Below are 17,329 nucleotides of genomic sequence, written 5' to 3' on the forward strand. Positions count from 1 at the left end.
CTCAAGCAAGTGTTGCTGACGTGCGGAAATTACACGGCGTACTACCTCCCCGCCGAGGAGCTGAGGGGAAAGGATCGGACGGTGGTGCCCGTGGTGACGCAGCACTCGACGAAGGAGAACCTGCTGCGTTACGACCCCGCGAGGTCCATGGTCGGGACCTACATGACAGACATCCCCGGAAACGACGGCGAAAGCAAGGGGTCTTACTTCGTGCAAGAGGTCCTGTTCGCCCCGACCCTGGACAGCCTGAAGCTGCTGAGGAAGGTCGCGGGCCACGCGTTCGACTTTTGGGACATGTCGCTGGAGATGCCCACGCACGTGGAGGCGCTCTGTCCGTCCTTCCAGCAGATTCAGCCTTGTCAACTGCTGATATCGAACACACCCGGGTCCCCCGGCAGGGATCAGAGCAGCCAGGCTGCGTTGGCCTCTCACCTGGAAGATGTGGAGCCGATGTGCTGCGCGCCAGAAGTTAGCCACGCATGGGAGTCCTCGAGCGACAGGAAGAACGAGGGGGACGCCGGCGTTGACTGTTTCGGGGAGGACGCAGTGAAATGCGACCTGAGTCGTTTCACGTACAAAGCCAGCGAACCCCGCATGGTGTACTTCAGGTCAGGAGGGAAAGCGTCAGATGGGAGGCGAAGCAACCTGGTGCCGACGGTGGCCGTGAGAGCGGAGCAGAGACACTTGCCCACGCTGTACGTGTCCACCACGCTCCGGTTCTACAGGCTCTTGAAACGCAGCTGCGTGAAAGGCAACGGAGAGCTCGCGAGCTGCTGGAACGAGACGCTCCAGGAGATGGCCCGGGAGACGTATCTGTCGGGGCAGCTCACGTTCCAAGAAATCAACCAATGGGCGCTGTCTGCGTTCACCAAGCGCGTCGATCCGAACGGGTGGTGCGACCGCATACCCAGACACGTGGAGAGCAAGTTGGCGGACCCCAGGATGATCGAAATCGCTGAACTCGCCATCACGTTCATGAACGCCAAGATCCCAGGCGCATTCGCCGTGGCCGAGCTGCTGCACAGTCCACTTGGGAAGCTGCAGAGGTACTGCGAGTTCCTTAGCAGGTACGCCTCGGACGCTACGTTCAGAAAAAGCGAGCGGGATAGGTTCGCTGCCTCGGTCATGGAGCTGATCAGGAAGGAGTGCGGTTCGCTCGCTCGGCAGTTGCGCTGCTACAGCCAAAACCGGAAAGACGCCGATCCCGAGACGGCCCGCCGAGCGAAAGCCTGCGCCGAAATGGTGGACAGAGAGCCCTGGGAAGTGAACAAGATCCAGAAAGACTGGTACACCATGTGCAAACGCGACCAGTGCAACAAGGAAGACAAGGAAGCGCAAGCCCACGCCAAGGAGGTGAACGCGGCCGCCAAAGTGGCGTTCCTGAAGCTCAAAGTTTACTGCAGCAAGCTCAAGAAACTGGGGATCAACGCAGCCCGCTTTGACGGTGACATGGGCGGCAGAAATCCCGCTTGCGGAGAGCCGGTCGAGCCAGGCGAGGGATGTAGACAGCCCCCGAACGACCGCTCGGAGCTTTTCAACCCCATCCCAGAGCCCGTCCCGGTTTCGACATGGATGAAAAACTTGTCCGTGTTGCTCCTGAGCTACCCTTGGTTGCACGACTCCTTGGGGTACCAGAGAGAGGCCGTGTGCAAGCTCCTGAACCTGGACAGCGCTCTCCTCGGCGAGGCGAACAGGGAACTCTTGAGAGAATGGGTGGCGTACAACCAGGGCACGGTCAACGAGCTCCGCAGGCGCGGCATCAAGGATCGCCTGAGCCGAGCGTTGATCCAATGCTTGGAGTCCCAATCCACGCAGAGGTGGAGCGACAAGGTGGCCCGGTCCTTCGCGGCACTCCAGCGCAAGGCGGCGTCCAGGCGGGTTCCCCGAAGGCACCTCTCCCCGCCGCCGCCAGTCAAGAAGCCCGAGAGGAGTTGCCGCCAGACCGTCGGCAGAGCTCGACGTCGGTTGTCCCCCTGGGCCGAGAGCGTCCGAGCCTCGCGGTCTCCGGCGACCAAGAGGAGAAAGGTCGGGCGCCGCCAGAGAAACAGTTTTTTACTGAGCGAAGCCGAGGAAGACAACGGCCTGGAACCTCTCAGCTCCGAAAGCGAGGAAGAGCCGGAGTATTTGAGCGACAGGGACACGGAGAGCTCTTCGGATTGCGACAAAAGCTCAGACGACTACGATCGCAGCGACAGTTTCATAGACGACGCATCGTCGTCCAGCGAAGAAGACATCGAGGCGGGAGAGGACAACGTCGCCAGGGCCAAGAGACGCGAGGACGGAGTTGACCGTCCGTACTGCGTGTCGCGACCTTCCTCGCCCAGTAGCGCGTACAGACAAAGAGCTGGCGAGGAAGCGGGCTCCAAGGCCAGGTGGAACGAGGACGGGGTCGGCCGTCCGTATTGCGGGTCGCAGCCGTCCTCGCCCTCGTGCAAAAGCGACCGGCGGGGCTACAAGCGCGCACTCAGCTCGGACAGCTCGGAGACGGAAGGCCCATGGGCGATGCGAGTCTCCGCGAGGCCGAAAGGCAGAGGGTCGAAGTCGAGACCCTCGGTCGAGCGGGAAAAGAGGCCGGGGCTCGAAACCGCGCTCACGCGGCGACAACGCAACGACACCGAAGACCACTCCAAGACTTACTCCAGCGGCCGCAAAGACGTAAGACGCCCAGAGAGAGGGCTGCAAAAATCAGCCTCCGGGAAACCGCTGCGTTTCTCTGGCGAGAAAGGCAGAGAGGCCGACGGTCGAGGTTCGAAAAGGTCCGGCGCTCGGATCGCTCGTTCGCGCTCCTCCAGTTCGGAGAGTCGAGGGTCCGCGTCTGAAGGCAGCGGTTGGGAATCCGAAGGGGCCGACCTTTCTGACAAATCGACCGCAGGCCTCCGTTCACGCAGGGAGCGTGAGGCCAGGAGCTCCCTGAAGTCGACGGACCTGGGCAGGCGGTGCCAAACCGTCAGGTCTCGCGGCGAAAGGCGAGAGACCGACGGTCGAATTGTGACGTCGCCGGCAAAACCAAAGCCGATCACGCCGGTTAAACTGAGCTGTTCGCCGGGCAGCTCGGAAGCGAGCGACCCGCAGAGAAAGAGGAGCGCGGAGCGCGCGGGGTCTCACGCCGAGCACCCGCAGCTCACAGAGGACCCAGAGCCCACAGAGAACAGAGAGCCTGGAGCCGATTTGCTCGCAGGAGGGTTCGGAGAGGGACCCGGTCGCCTCTGCACAGATGGCAAGGACGAGCGCAAGGCGTCTCAGCGGCGGCTCTCGCAAGACGAAAGCGATGGAGAGGGAAGCGCCCCGTACACGGTGTGGATGTAGAAAAGGTCGAGGAGTGGCTAGCTCGAGCGGTGGGGGCGGACGAAGAAGACGAACCCGACTCGACCTCTTCGACCTCTCCGTTGCACTCCTGTCTTCAGCCAACCTTCGGACAGAACGCATTGGAGTCACGGTGGACAAAACTGGGGCTCTCGTTTGGGACATTAGTTCGATGCGACCGCAGACTGTCTGGTGCACCGCTTCTACATCCGTGGGATCTGTGTAATTATGTGTGATGAAATAAAAATCAAAGTAAGACGCTTTGCTTTGAGTGTTCTTTCTTTTTTTTTTCTTGTGCGGTCTCACGGTAAAACTCTGCAGCTCCGATAAGCGTAGAACGTCACACTGCGTTGCAGCAACGCGGAAAATGCCTCGAGGAATACCAGAGTATACCTCTCCGCTTTTACATTTATTTTTCTAAACATAACCTTTTCTGATCTAACTCTTCTTAGCACAGAAAATGAAAATTAAAAAAAAATGAAGCAAACAAAATACAGACATCATTCGGAGTCTACACGAGGGTCTTTATTGTCACAATGATCAAATGAACACAGTCATGGGTTTGCATCACCCTATGGCGCACTGGCAGAAAGACACATCGTGAATAAGCCTACGCCCAGGCGGGAGCTTGTCTCCTGTTTCCACTTCGCGTTCTCCAGATCCAGAGAGCCGTGCAAACAGTCAGAGCCGTGACACCGATGGATATCATGACAAACAGTCCTCCTGAGAAGACTGAAAGAGAGCGGGGATAGAAACAGTCAACAAATGGGTCCAAAAACCAAATTAAAATATTGTTTGTTTTTTTTAAAAAAAAAATACCACTCGCCTCGCTTAACTTTCACGGTCGCTTTCTTGCTGCTTTCGCCAGAGACTACGGTGCAGACGTAAAAAAAAGCCTGCGTCCTCGGGCGACAGTAACAAGGAGCTGCGGATGTCGTAGAGCAGCTGCGAGGTCCGCCAGACGGCGGTCGTGGCGCTCAGATTCCTGCCCGACGGAGGCTCGGTGGACCAGGTCAGCTCGGGTTCCGGGTAGATCCCCACCGAACTGCACACGGCGGTGTCACCCACCTGCTCCAGGTGGACTTCGGTGACCGGAGCTGCTTTGAAACGAAGACAGAGCTCAGCTCAACCTGTTTTCTTCTAGGCCCAAGCGGCCCCCTCGAAAGGGACCGCCGGCCCCTCTCACCTTCAGCATCCCTCGTCGCATCATTGTCTCTTTCGTGAGTGGCCTGGGTGTCGTCCAATGTCCACCTGGATGGAGGACGCTCCGTTGGCCGGGTCAGATCGGGTTCCGGATTGATCCCCTCATAACTGTAATTGAAGGCGTAGTCTGGGTCGTAATAGATGTCGTAGTACACCACCTCCTCGCTGACTTTTAGTGTGAGCGGTGAACAAAAACAAAAAAGAACTTTTAGTCAACGTCACGATACTGCATCTCAACCCGTAGTGTGGAATTCGCCATCCCCTGTTTTCGCTTTGCTCTAGCCGCGTTGCGCTGACTGTTTGGGTTATGACGATCGCGCTCGTACTCGGAACAATGTCAGCAAGCTTACAGAGCACTCACCCTCCACGCTCTGGGTCCGCGCGACAGTCAGAAGTAGCCACGGTAAGAATGGGAGCCCTGTCATGGTTTAGCTGCTCAGATGGCCGAGGCCCGATCGAGTAGGGTTGGGGTCGCGGAGTCTGCTGCGGGAGACGCAGAAGGACCTTTCGACCGTCGTCGCTCGCCGTCTGCTTCACTTTCGTCCGAAGGGACGCTCGCAGAGCCCGGTGAAGCAGCAGCAGACGTTCGTTGATTGAGGCAAACACTATTCCACTTTGCACCACTCGATCACACCCGAAGACCGTTCCGACACGTCACGCAGAATTCCCCGAAGGCAGGTCACAAAGTCGGGTTACCCGGTGTCTTTTATAAATGGCAGAGGGGCGACAAGCTCACACCGTTGGAGGCAGACGAAGAAGACTCAACCCCTTTAACCTTTCCGTTGCACTCCTCTGTCTTCTATCTCCCTTCAGGCAGGGCCTATGGAGTCCCGGCGACCAGGGCCCTCGAAGACTCTCCGCTCGCACGGCGCACAGAGCTCTCGCATGATGACCTATTTGGAAGAGCTGGCCGACCACGTTGAAGTGCCTCGCTCGGGGGAGGCCTCCTCATCGAGTGGAAACCGAGACGTCGGGCTTGTGAGCGTCTACTCGCATCGTGGGCGTGCTGACGACGGGGCGAAGCGGACGAAGACCGAAAGCTTGTGCTTACGCTTCCACACTCCCTCGGTTGACGAGAGCACAGACTCTGACCTGTGCTCCGCCTCGACTGCTGTAGTGCCCGATGCAGCATCTCAGTGTGATCACGTGTGATGAGATACAAAATAAAATCATGTCAGACGTTTGCCCTGTGTCTCTTTTCCTTGTCTGCACCGTCTGAAGCGATCGGCGCGTCGGGTTTGCGCTCGGAGGACCCGAGTGACCTCAAGCAGAATCATTGGGGCCCTGCTACGCGTAGCCACATTGTTCAAAGTGCCTCATAGCATTTTCTTGTCCTTTATATAGTTTTTGTCCTAACCACACTTTTTCAGCACTGAAAAGGATAATAACGAAAACAAAACAGAGACATCTTTCAGAGGTGGACTCGATGGTCTTTATTGTAACGGTGATCAAATGAACACACACATGGGTTTATGTCTTATGAAGTAAGTCACTGAGGTTGATAGATGCAGGAGCCAATCCCCTTTTCATCTTTCGTCGCATCCTCCAGACGATCGCGCAAATCGCGAGAGCAGCGAGACCGATGGGGATAAGGACAAACAAAACACGATTTCGAAGTCGGCCTGAGAAGAACAAGGGAGATGTTCCGTTAAACCGAGAGTTGATGGTGTCCATCAGCTTTTGCAAATAATAAATTCAATTGTTAAAAATAAATAAATAAGAGCACCACTCACGTAACTGATATTAAATGCAAATGTTAACGATAAATAATTAAATAAATAAATAAATAAATAAATAAATGAATAAATGAATAAGAGCACCACTCACAAAACTGAATTTTCACTGTCGCTTTTTTGCTGTTTATGCCAGAGGCTACGGCGCAGCTGTAAACCAAGCCAGCGTCCTCAGGAGACAGTTCCACGGTGCTGCGGATGTCATAGAGCATCCGTGAGGTCCGTCGTACGGCGGTAGTGGCGTTCAGAGTCCTGCCCGACGGAGGCTGGGTGGACCAAGTCAGCTCGGGTTCCGGGTAGATGCCCTCCGAAATGCACACAACGGTGTTGTCAACCTGCTCCAGACGGACTTTGGTGACCGGAGATGCTGCAGAAACTAAAAGAAGAAAGAAACAAACAAATTTAAAAAAAAAAAAATTGAAATAAATAAAAAATGGAAAGCCTCTCTCACCTTCCACCTCCCTCGACGCTTTATCGTCTCCTTTGCCAGTGGCCTGGGTTTCGTTGGGGTCCACGTCGACAACCTCGGTCGGTCGAACCCGGGAGTCGCTGATTGCGTGGACAGTCTGCGTGGACTGCTGGGGGGTGGTCATGGTGTGTGTCCGAGGAGGAGGCGTCGGGCTGGCCAGACTCGGATCCCGGCTGGACCCCTCTTCCCCGGCTGCGCCGCCGCCGTTCGACCAGCCAGGTGGAGGAGGAGGCGTCGGGCGGGCCAGACTCGGATCCCGGTCGAACCCCTCTTTGGCGTGACCGTCGGTGACAGGAGCTGCCGCGAGACAAAACTCGGACTTAGGGCCGCGTCTTCGCTTAACGGTCACAGGGGTTGACTTAATCACAACACTTGCGACTCTTACCTTGCACCATTACTTTGACGTTTCTGGTATGCCCATTTCTCGAGCTGACAACGACACAACGGTATGATCCCTGGTCTTGAAGCTGCACCTTTGACAGCAATATTGAAGCATTTCCTTCAAAGATCTGATCCTCGAACAAGGAGGTTCTGTTGTTGACATTCCCCCTGTCAGGGTTTGTTATACCATATGTGAGGAAGGGAACTATCTCTGGATCCTTAAACCAGCGCACTGTTATGGAGCCCTCCCTCGGAACACTGCAGGGTAAGATGCAGGTTTCCATGACGAGGCAGGTAACGTCGGTGTCTGTAACTACATGACAGCGGCTTAAGAAAAAAAAAACAAGAAAAACAAAACCCCACACATTTTCACAAAGATTCATCAAAGTTTCACCATCTGCCTTCCACAACACAACGAGTTCACTCACCCTCAGCTCTCAGTGTCCACGCGAGAGTCAGAAGGATCCACGGTCCCAATAGGAACCCTCTCATGGTTTATCCGCTCTGATGACTGAGGCCAGATAGAGTACGGTTGGGGTCGAGGGAGTCGGCGGTGGGAGACACAGAAGGACCTTTCGACCGTCGTCGCTCGCTGTCCGCTTCGCTTTCGTCCGAGGGGGCGCTGAAGTTTAATGGGAGCTCGGGGAGCCTGGTAAAACCGTAGCAGATGGTGGTGATTCAGTCAAACACTGCATTCACGGCGGAGTTATAAGGGCTTCGTTCGACCCGCCCAAATCCGTTCCGACGCTAGATGGGGAATTCCCTGAAGGCAGGTCAGGAAAGTGCGAGTTCGGGGCGCATCCGAGTTTCTCGAGCTACATATTCCAGAGAACTCGTAAGGCGAGAATCGAAAGGGCATGCTCATACAGTGAAGGCCGCTCGATTCAATGGCTGAACCTCTCTGCCATCTTTGTCTGTCTTCTATCTACTTTCACACGTAATCGTGTGAGATGATACACAAAGTAAAATCTAGTCAGACGTTTAACCTGGGTTTCCTTTCTTTTGTTTTTTGCGCAGTGTGAAGCGATGGGCTCGGAGGACCCTACCGACCTCGTGGTGAAACCCCGTTAAGCGTAGGACGGTCACCCTGGGTTGCCGCAAAGCGCTCGAAGGCTCATGGAGCATGCCCCATCCTTTTTATTTTTTCGTAACCACACTTTCTCATTACTGAAAAAGCAAAAAGAAAAACAAAATACAGACATCTTTCAGAGGTGGACTCTAGGGTCTTTATTGTTACGGCAATCAAACGAACACACACAAGGGTTCACGTAGCAAAAGTAAGCCTGTGAAGTTGGAACAATGCATGAGCAGGCAGATTGGAAAGGTCCGTCGCTGAGAGTCCCACGGTCAGGCGGGAGCGCATCTCCTGGTTCTCCCTAGCATGCTCCATATCCCGAGAGCCAGGCAAATTGCGAGAGCCGCGACACCGACGGGGATCAGGACATAGATCGTCAGAACTTTTCGGAGTCTGCCTGAGGAAAACGAAAAGAAATAAGCCGTGAAAGCGAGAACAGATTGAGGATAGTGACGCCTCTGGCGTTCGTGCATAATCTGAAGTCCAACAGTAGGTGCAAAAAAAAAGAAACTAAACAAATGAACCACTTGCTTCGCACACCTTCCACCATCAAAGTTGCTTTCTTGCTGTGCTTGCCAGAGGTTACAACGCAGCTGTAAACCATGACAGCGTCCTCGTGCGACAGTAACAAGGAGCTGCGGATGTCGTAGAGCAGCAGCGAGGTCCGCCAGACGGCGGTCGTGGCGTTCAGAGCCCCACCGGACGGAGGCTCGGTGGACCAGGTTAGCTCGGGTTTCGGGTAGATCCCTTTCGAGCAGCAGACGACAGTGTCGTCCACCTCCTCCATGCGGACTTCGAGGACCGGAGCCGCTGCGAGAAACGAATCCTGGGCTCAGCGCAACCCGTTTGCTTGGCGGGCCAAGCGTTCCCTCTCGACAGTGACCGTCGGCCCCTCTCACCTTCAGCCTCTTTCGTCGCCCCATCGTCTCGTTCGGGAGTCGCCGCTGTGCGGTCACGGTCCGCGTCGACGTTCTCTGTTGTTGGACCGTGGTAGCCGCCCTTGTTGGGAAACGGCTGCGTGGACCACCGGGGGGTGATCGCGGCGTTCAAAGTCCTGCTGGCCGTAGTGGGCTCCGTCGACCGAACCGGTTCGCGTTCCCGGCTGATCCCCTCCGAACTGTCGAGGACCGGAGCCGCTGCGAGACAAACTAGAATTTAGAGCCGCATTTTCGCTAAACGGTCACCTAAGTCACTCACCGCTCTTACCTTGCACGTTGACGTTGACATAAGTGTATCGCTCATTCTTACGGGTTGTAACGTAGCAGGTGTATCTTCCCTGATCGTGAAGCTGCACCCAGGACAACCGTAGTGAGGCATTACCTTTAGAGACCTGATCCGAGAACAAGAAACCTCTGCCCTTGACATTCCTGAACTGAGGGTTCGCGTTGTAATATGAAAGAAAGGGGGTGCCCTCGTTATCCTTAATCCAGTGCACTATCGGATTGTCTCCTCTCTGAAAACTGCAGGGTAAGATGCAGGTTTCCATGATGAGACAGGTGATGTTGGTGTCTGTAACAACGTGACAGCGACACAAGAAAGAAAGCAGAAAAAACATTTAGCCGGCAACCCTCCCGAGCCCCTCTTCGACTTTGTAACCTGACTACACAGACTCATCGAATCGAGCCTCTCAAAACACAGGCTCATCGATCGTACTCGTGCTAGGAACAGTATCAGCAAGCCTACAGAGGACTCACCCGCTGCGCTCAAGGTCCATGTGAGAGTCAGAAGTAGCCACGGTCTGAATGGGAGACCTCTCATGGTTTATTCTGACGGGATACACGAAAGTATCTGTCAGCAGTCCGAAAGGGAACGCGAGATTTTAATAAGAACTGGCGGGCCCTAGTACCACTGGAGCCAACGGACGGTTACACTACCGTACCCCGTACCCCCGGTGGAGCGAGCGCACAGTTTATCTCACCTCTGAAAATAAAGGAGAACCAGACACCTGAACACAATACATTTTATTTTCACTCAACGATACAACAAAAAAAACAATGTGTAGGTCCCTCGAAGGACACCTGAAAACAATCAAACAAACGTGAAAAAGTCAAGTAAAAGTACAGAAACAAAGCCAGCCGAAGCAGATCTCAGTGTAGCGTAGCCGTGTCTCTGGGACATTCATCGACACACATACATGAGCATGTACGCTGCACCTTGGCGGGGGCCTCCGATCGAAGGGCTCCTCACTAGCACCGCAGGTGAGTGGAGACGATGAGGGGCGAAAGTCTGGCAAAGAGGTCGACCAGCGAGCTCTCGGAGGCGCCGTTACCGCACAGGCGTACGAGCGCGATGACGATCCTGTAATACACTTTGGTGAGTTCGGGCACGGGGCTCCGTGCTGCGTGTTTGGAGATCATTACGACGGGGGCCCATTTCAATAGACCCAAGGCGACCCGAGGGTCTGCGTCGTGAGTGTAGCACCTGCCGTCTCGGGACAGCTGCACTCTGTCGGGGCTCAGTAGGTCGACCCCCGCGACGTCGCGCAGCCCGGCCCTGCTCAGGTCCACGGTTAGCGGGGCTCTCGTGCAGTTGAACGCGACCACTTCGACCTTGTGGCTCTCGAACACTCTGACCTTCAGTCTCAGCGTCAGGTTTCGTATCAGGGAAGAAAGCGACTTGGAATCAGATGGAGGCCCCGGCAACGTCTGTTTTCCCCTTCGCGGCGGAGGGTTGCCGAACACCAGCAGGCCGAGCCCGCGGCCCGACTCGTATTTCGTCCCCGTGAGGCTCGGCTCGGCCCGCCACGTGGACCTCTCGGCCGTGTACTCCTCGAACGCGAAGTAGGCGCTGTCCAGGGTGAGCCTGCTGGGTACAACGGCTCTCCCCCGGCCCGCTCTCTCACTCAGGATCCCCAGGGCCCCGCTGAGGATCCCGACGGGGTCCCTTGAGGAGAGGAGGCTTATCGAATCCGCCTCGCGAAAGCCGCATCTGCCCAAAACCTCGATACAGAGCGTGAGCAGGCCCTCGTTTCGCGCCCCGAAAAAAGGACCACCGCGACCAAAGTGCTTGGCGAGGTAAGCCACCGGGTCGATCAGCGCGCAGCCTCGGCAGATCAGCAAGTCGTCCAGATTTAACGCGCGCGTGGGGAGCTTCTCTGCCTCCAAGGCCTGGTGAAGTGTCAGGAGCACCTGAGCGGCGAAGGCGTCAGCTGAGAAAGGCGCCTTCTCGAGAGTCCACTCGGATGCTTTCTTGCAGTCAGCGAACATGGGAGCGTACTGGAACACCACAACGCCGTCGCAGCTCTCCGAGCTCCTGCACAGGCCTCGGATCGGGCCCGCGAACAAGTCCGGTCGCTGCTCCGTGACAGCAATCGAGAGCTCGACGACGTGCTCTATGAACCTCTCGGCGTCCTCCGGAGATGCCTGGGTGAGGATGGCCATCTTTGTGTCGACCTCTCCCTCGCAGCATCCGCTTTTGCCTTTCACGATGACCCGGGGACCTCCCGCGGGCGAGCTGGCCGAAGCGGAGCAGGGGTCTGGCTCTGGAGACCCGATCCGCATCCGCGCGAAGGTGAGTCTCTCCGGAGACCGCCCGACACGGCCCGAGTCTTCCTTGGCGACCTGGGATGAAGCGCTGGCCTTTCTCGAGTACCACACGTAAGGCTGTATGTAACCCGGAGCCAGTCTTATCACGTCGACCCCGTAGAAGATCTTGCTCTCGGATCGGAATGTGGTAGCGAGAGAAGAGGTGTCTGGCACCCGGAAAGCGGGGGGTTCGCAGTCCTCGCAAGCCACCGCGTCACAGGCTCTGTAGCAGCCGGCTCCGATGTTCGTCGGGATCTCCCTCGCCGGAACCGAGACAGCATCCGCGCCCAGGTCCCGATACCTCGGGAGTTCGAGCAGCTCAGACGCCGACCACCTTTCCTGGGGGAACAACGTGATGCACGCCGCCCCGATGGCGACGAACTCCGGATCTGGGCCCGTTCGACCGGACGCCCTCGCGGCCGCGGCTTCCAGCTTCTTCGCGACGTCTCTAGTCCGCGGCCTCGAGCGGAATTGCCGCCGCAGCTCCTTGGCGTCCAAGCTCTTCATGTAATACGAATCGAAGGCGGCTTCCGAGGTAGGCTCGTACGTGCCTAGCAGCTCGGACAAATTCCTCGCGTAGGTCCTGCTGCAAAAACCTTCCCGCTGACCTGACGCCCTGTGGCCGATCAGGGGCGCGCCGCTGTACAGCTCCCAGATCATGCAGTACCAGCTGAACACGTCCGCCTGAGTGTCGGACTCCAGGCACCACAGCACCTCGGGAGCTCTGTTCGCACGGGTGCCCCTGGGCTGATCGGGAGTGGAGAAGTTGCACGCGGTGCCAAAGTCGCTGATCTTGAACACCAGTGGCAGGGGCCTCCTGCTTTCGGCGCGACACACCAGGACGTTTCTGTGCGTAATGTCCCTGTGCTGGATGGCTCTCGACCGCAGGTGGTCCAGGGCGCGCAGAACGTCCAGTTCGACCAGGGGCACGTACCTCGTCTCGGTCCCCATGTGCGCCGAAAACTCGTGCAGGGAGCACGCTGCCTCCTCCATCAGGGATACGACCCTGCCACCCAAAGGGTACCCGGGGGCCTCGCACCACAAGCCCCCGAATGTCCGCAGCACGTTCGGGTGCTTGATGGAGGCTCCGATCAGGACCTCCTCCATCTGGGTCGCGACGTGCGCATAGCGCTTGAACTCGTCCTCCACCACGGGCAGGCTCCAGTTCAGCATTTCGGGGAAGAGGTTGACCTTGGCAACCAGCCCCTCCTCGATGCGCACCGTGACGCCGAACCCGCCGCGGCCCAGCACGGACTTCCCGTCGCGCAGCAGGGACTCGAGGTCGACCGCCGTCGCGGACGCCGTCTCCGGGACGGCGCGTAACGTCCATTTTTCAGACGAGCGGGTGGGCGCCTCTGGCTCGCTACGCCGTCCGAAACTGTCAGCTGTCACAATCGGCGTCGTTGGAGGCACGGTGTCGTACCTCTCTGGTCTCAGGCTCCTCAGCACGGGAGCGCTCCCCTGCTCCTTGGGTCTTATTGAGCACTCGCAGCCCCGGGCAACGCGGCGAGCGACATACTCGAAGCCTCCCGCGCCCAAGATCGCGTTTGCGGCCGCGCACAAGGACCTCACCTCGTCGTTTTTCTGAGATGGGGCGTTTCGCCCTACAGTCGAAAACAGGACCAGAGAACCGTCGCGACCCAGGAACCAGGTCCTCTCTACGCACACCACCAAACGCTCCGTGGTCTCTCGGACGCGAGGTTTCGCGTCCACGCTGCATATCTCTACCTTGTCCGTGTCCACGCCGCATAGCCCGCACAGTCTCGTGAGCCAGGCGACTAGGTTTTCTCTTCCCCGGCGAGGTTCGCACAGATCGAAGCTTTTAGCTCCCAGCCACTCCAGCGCTCCAGGAGCGTCGCTGCAACAAAGAGTCTTAACATGATACAAGCGGTGCTCTCCCAGCAGTCCGAGAAGCCTCCGAGTGCACCGTCCGCCGTCCTCCATGCTTTGCGCGCCCGAAGGGGGCTCTCGGTCAGTTTATAAAATGAACTCAGAAATGAGACAGAAAATCGCGTTTTCTCCCCACGCCTCGGTAGCCCTTTTCGAGTGCCTGATAGTGGCAGGGGCGCCCGCCACTGGCCTGCTGCAGAACGAAGTGGTCAGCAAGCACAGACCCACGCTTCAAAAGAGCCTCGAGCTTCTGAGGGACATGTGGACGAGGTCTGACGCGCTGCACGTGTGTCAGGACGACCTGATCTCGCTCCATCGGATGGAGTGCGAGAGCGCCGGGCACGCCGGCGCCAAGGTCCCGAAATGCATCGCCGTGGACCATCGCAAGTTGTCCAGGTACTACGTGTACCTGCTGTTTCGCTACAGCGTGAGCTTCGCATCGTCCGATCGAGGGGGCTTCATTTACAACAGGTTTCGAGCGTGGGGTGCTGGCGCCGGAGCGGTCGAACCCCTGAGAGACATCCCCCACGCTTGGTTGCCTCCGTTCCAGTCGCCCGCCCCGTCAGCTCCTCCGGAGGAATCTGACTTTGCGCAGCTTTCTCGAGCGGGCAAGCTCCGGGCGCAGACGAGAGGGCCCGGTCGTCACGCCGAAAGGGTTGACCCGAGCGAAGCTGTGGAAAGCGGATGGCGTGAAGCGGACGAATCGAGGTTTGACAGAACAGAGCGAGGGAGAGTGCCTGTTCGCAATGGATGTCGCTCGAGTGCGAAGGAGTTCTCCTCGACAAGGCACGGTCAGGGAAGGGAGGTGAAACAAGGCGGCAGGGGCTACCGCGAAGACAGCGATCGTGACTCGACAGTCGACAGCGGGCGGGAATGTTGAAGTGGCGACCGGATTTGTAGATTTATTGCCCTCTGCTGTCTGTTATGTATGGAAAAAATGAAATAAAATAAAATTTCTGTGCACTCTCCTCGTTCGTCTCTACTTCTTACACTTTCCGCGCTGCCTGGCCGTTATGGCAGGTAGGATGCAACGTCTGTTTGAGCAGATCTCTTCTGCACACAGAAAATACGGTGGAAGGGGCACATGAGCTTTCTCAAGGTCTAGGGACATACTTTACCTCTCTGACCAAAAGCCTTCATGCTTGTCCAACAGTGCACACCTTTATGTTGTGTGTGTTTTTGTGTGCTTGTCTTTTGTGCATGTGTGTGTGTAACTTGCTCCTCAGTATTCAATCGAGTTAAAGATAGGGTCGAGACAGAAAAAACAAAACAAACAAAAAATCAGTCAAGGAGCAACACCCCAGTCAAGGAGTCTTTATTTTGTAATGGAACACAGGAACGTAGAATTCAATTCAAACAAAACCAGGTTCACATCGTTTGGTAAAACGAGTGCACAGCCCGTGACTGTAAAACTAGGGTTTTCTGGGCTCATCCTCGTCAGACGTGCTGTCGACGTATATGTCTCCCGTGTGCCTGAAATGTGACTTGGCTTGGGCGAGTCGCATCTTCTTGCTGGTGAATCTTGAGGTTATGGGCCTCGTGCCGCGATCCACGCGTGCCGGCTCAGATTTCTCGGGTTGAGCTGGCGCGCTCGTGGATTCCGTTGCTCCAGTCTGCGTGGTGCGATCGTAATAGATCCTACCGTGCTTACTCTGGTAGTAATTGCGACGGTACTTTGCGCGCCAGAAGACGCAGTTGCAGCATTCGCAGTCGATTTCATGGTCCCCGAAACCCCAAAGGTGGGCCGGGAAAATTTCTTTGTCGTCGTAGGACTCCACGCTTTCTCCGCCAGACTCCAGCTCGCTGCTGTCGCTCCCGGACTGACGGGACTCTTTGATCCGTTTTTTCAAGTAAGCCATCATGGCCCGATCGTTGTCAGAATCTGACTCGGAATCCTCCACGCTGGCCTGCGGCCCTTCGGGCGAGGTCCCAGTATTGGTCCCGATGGTCCGGCGTCTTGGGACAAACCGCCGTCCTGCGTTGACTTCCTCATCCGAGTCGACGTCCATGCTGCCTGTGAGAAAATTGGATTTTCTAGAAAGGACTGTTTTAATAAAAACGTTCGGTTGGTTCGTTCCCTTCAGTTTCCTGCACACAGAAATGAATGAATAAGACTCAGAGACAATACATAGCTACAGTGAAGATTTACCCCGCACAAAACAGCACAGATTTGTACGCAGGGTTACAGACAGAGGAACATGATCTCAAAGTCTGAACAAAGACACTCATAAAAAGGTTCGGTTTATATACCTAGCATTTACTTATTCAGAAGATGGTCCGAGGGTCTATGGACCCACACGAGGACACACAAAAAGTGAAAAAGGGAGGATGAGGAGAAACTGTGACAACAATAACTCTGCTGTGCTGTCTTAGGATGTAATATAAATTTGAGATGATAATACTGAATCAAGTTTAAACCATTTGTGTAGTAAAAGGTAAAAGTGAATGTAATAAAAGAAAAGATTGAGTTTCTAACTATTCTGTTTCTAATTATTCCTAACACTGCATGTCTCTGAATTCCTGGCTGTTTGCAAGACGATAGGAGGAGAGAAGCCAGCCCCTCCGCTTAAATATTTAACAGGCACACCTTTCCTAAGAAACCTCTTCCCCCACCCACACCCTTTCAGGGGCAGGCACTTGACAGGCTCTGCAGATGAGAGCAAACCTGTTGCACTGTCTCTGTTGTACCTTGTATCTCTGTCGCTTGGAAAGTTTCTAAGTAGTATTCTTTTTGTTTTTTTTTTTGTTTTTTTCGTTTTCCTCATTTGCTCCTCTCGAGTTTCCAGACCGAAACACTCTCTTCGTTAGAATGGACAGCACCCCGGTATCTGGAGGGAGGGCTGGGAGCGACTCGGACTTGGATGTCATGTACATCGAATCTGCCCCGGGGAACAAAATGACCTTCGATCCGGTGAGGGGAGCGACGCTGCTCGACCTGGCTGCGTACGTTGTGGCAGCTCCTGAGAAGCCGAGAGCTCTGTGCCGCGGGCCGAATTTTTCACCCGTGCCTCTGGGACGGCCCTGCGCGACGGTGCCGGTGATGGGAGACGGCAACTGTTTCTTCAGGGCCGTCAGCTACTTGGTCTGCGGCAGGGACGACTACCACTACAAGATCAGAAGCTGGTGCGTCAGGGAAATGAGTTCGAATAAAGAAAAATACAGAGATTTGCTGCGCTCGCAGTACTCGAGCGTGGAGCAGTACATTCTCGAAAGGAGGCCGAAGGATCGGGGTGTCTGGGCCACCGAGGTGGAAATCGCAGCGCTGGCCAACGGCTGGGACGTGAACGTGTACACCCACAACCACGGAGGGTGGGTAGTCTACAGTCCAGACGGCAGGCCTCGGTCGAACGAGCTGCCCGGGATATACGTGCAGAACCAGTTGGGCCACTACGAACCCATCGTGTGCGTGAAGGACCCGAGCGGCTCGGGTTGCTATGGGTTCTGCCGCCACACCTTTGTCGGCGAGTGCCGTCAGGCAGTCTCAGAGCCGCTCCGCTGCATCGCGAGAGGGCTCCGGGATTCAAAGTTCGCCACGTCTCAGAAACCCGGAGAGGCGGACGAAGAGAAAGTAGGGGAAGGAAGGAAAGAAAAAGAAGAGAGAGAATATGAAGATGTAGAAATGGATAAAGAAGAAGAGTGTATCATCAACGGGGAGGATGGCTCCCAGCTGCTCGTACCTAGCACCATGTTCTCGAGGAGAGCAGTTGAAGTGAACATGGAAGAGCTCTACTCTGACTCCGACACGCTCGTC

The 17,329-nt window shown here is 56.2% G+C and overlaps 3 protein-coding genes across 11 annotated transcripts in view; 1 reads left to right on the top strand and 2 right to left on the bottom strand.

Moving 5' to 3' along the window:
• LOC101163604 (apolipoprotein C-II) overlaps positions 1-17,329 on the top strand; it is a 302,043-nt gene that overhangs the window by 75,368 nt on the left and 209,346 nt on the right. The gene's annotated exons all lie outside the window — the stretch shown is intronic.
• LOC144984605 (uncharacterized) lies at positions 5,916-7,787 on the bottom strand. Of its 5 annotated transcripts, XM_078933611.1 has the most exons (5): positions 7,518-7,787; positions 7,094-7,402; positions 6,691-7,005; positions 6,334-6,615; positions 5,916-6,128 (listed from the first exon to the last, which is right to left on the bottom strand). In XM_078933611.1, exons 1-5 carry the CDS (start codon positions 7,579-7,581, stop codon positions 5,977-5,979), a joined length of 1,122 nt encoding a protein of 373 aa, XP_078789737.1. In that variant the 5' UTR covers positions 7,582-7,787; the 3' UTR covers positions 5,916-5,976. The 5 variants fall into 5 exon arrangements, with proteins under 5 accessions (XP_078789737.1, XP_078789735.1, XP_078789736.1 ...); XM_078933609.1 differs by having other exon boundaries at positions 6,334-7,005; XM_078933610.1 differs by having other exon boundaries at positions 7,094-7,621.
• Positions 8,412-10,082, bottom strand: LOC144984606 (uncharacterized). 4 transcript variants are annotated; one of them, XM_078933616.1, is made up of 5 exons: positions 9,859-10,082; positions 9,371-9,673; positions 9,064-9,300; positions 8,705-8,974; positions 8,412-8,557 (listed from the first exon to the last, which is right to left on the bottom strand). In XM_078933616.1, the coding sequence occupies exons 1-5, from the start codon at positions 9,920-9,922 to the stop codon at positions 8,541-8,543; spliced, it is 891 nt and encodes a 296-aa protein (XP_078789742.1). In that variant the 5' UTR covers positions 9,923-10,082; the 3' UTR covers positions 8,412-8,540. The 4 variants fall into 4 exon arrangements, with proteins under 4 accessions (XP_078789742.1, XP_078789741.1, XP_078789739.1 ...); XM_078933615.1 differs by having other exon boundaries at positions 8,412-8,561; XM_078933613.1 differs by having other exon boundaries at positions 8,412-8,974.

This window comes from Oryzias latipes, chromosome 16 (genome assembly GCF_053564925.1).
Source record: "Oryzias latipes strain Hd-rR chromosome 16, Olatipes_Hd-rR_3.1".
Taxonomy (NCBI): domain Eukaryota; kingdom Metazoa; phylum Chordata; class Actinopteri; order Beloniformes; family Adrianichthyidae; genus Oryzias; species Oryzias latipes.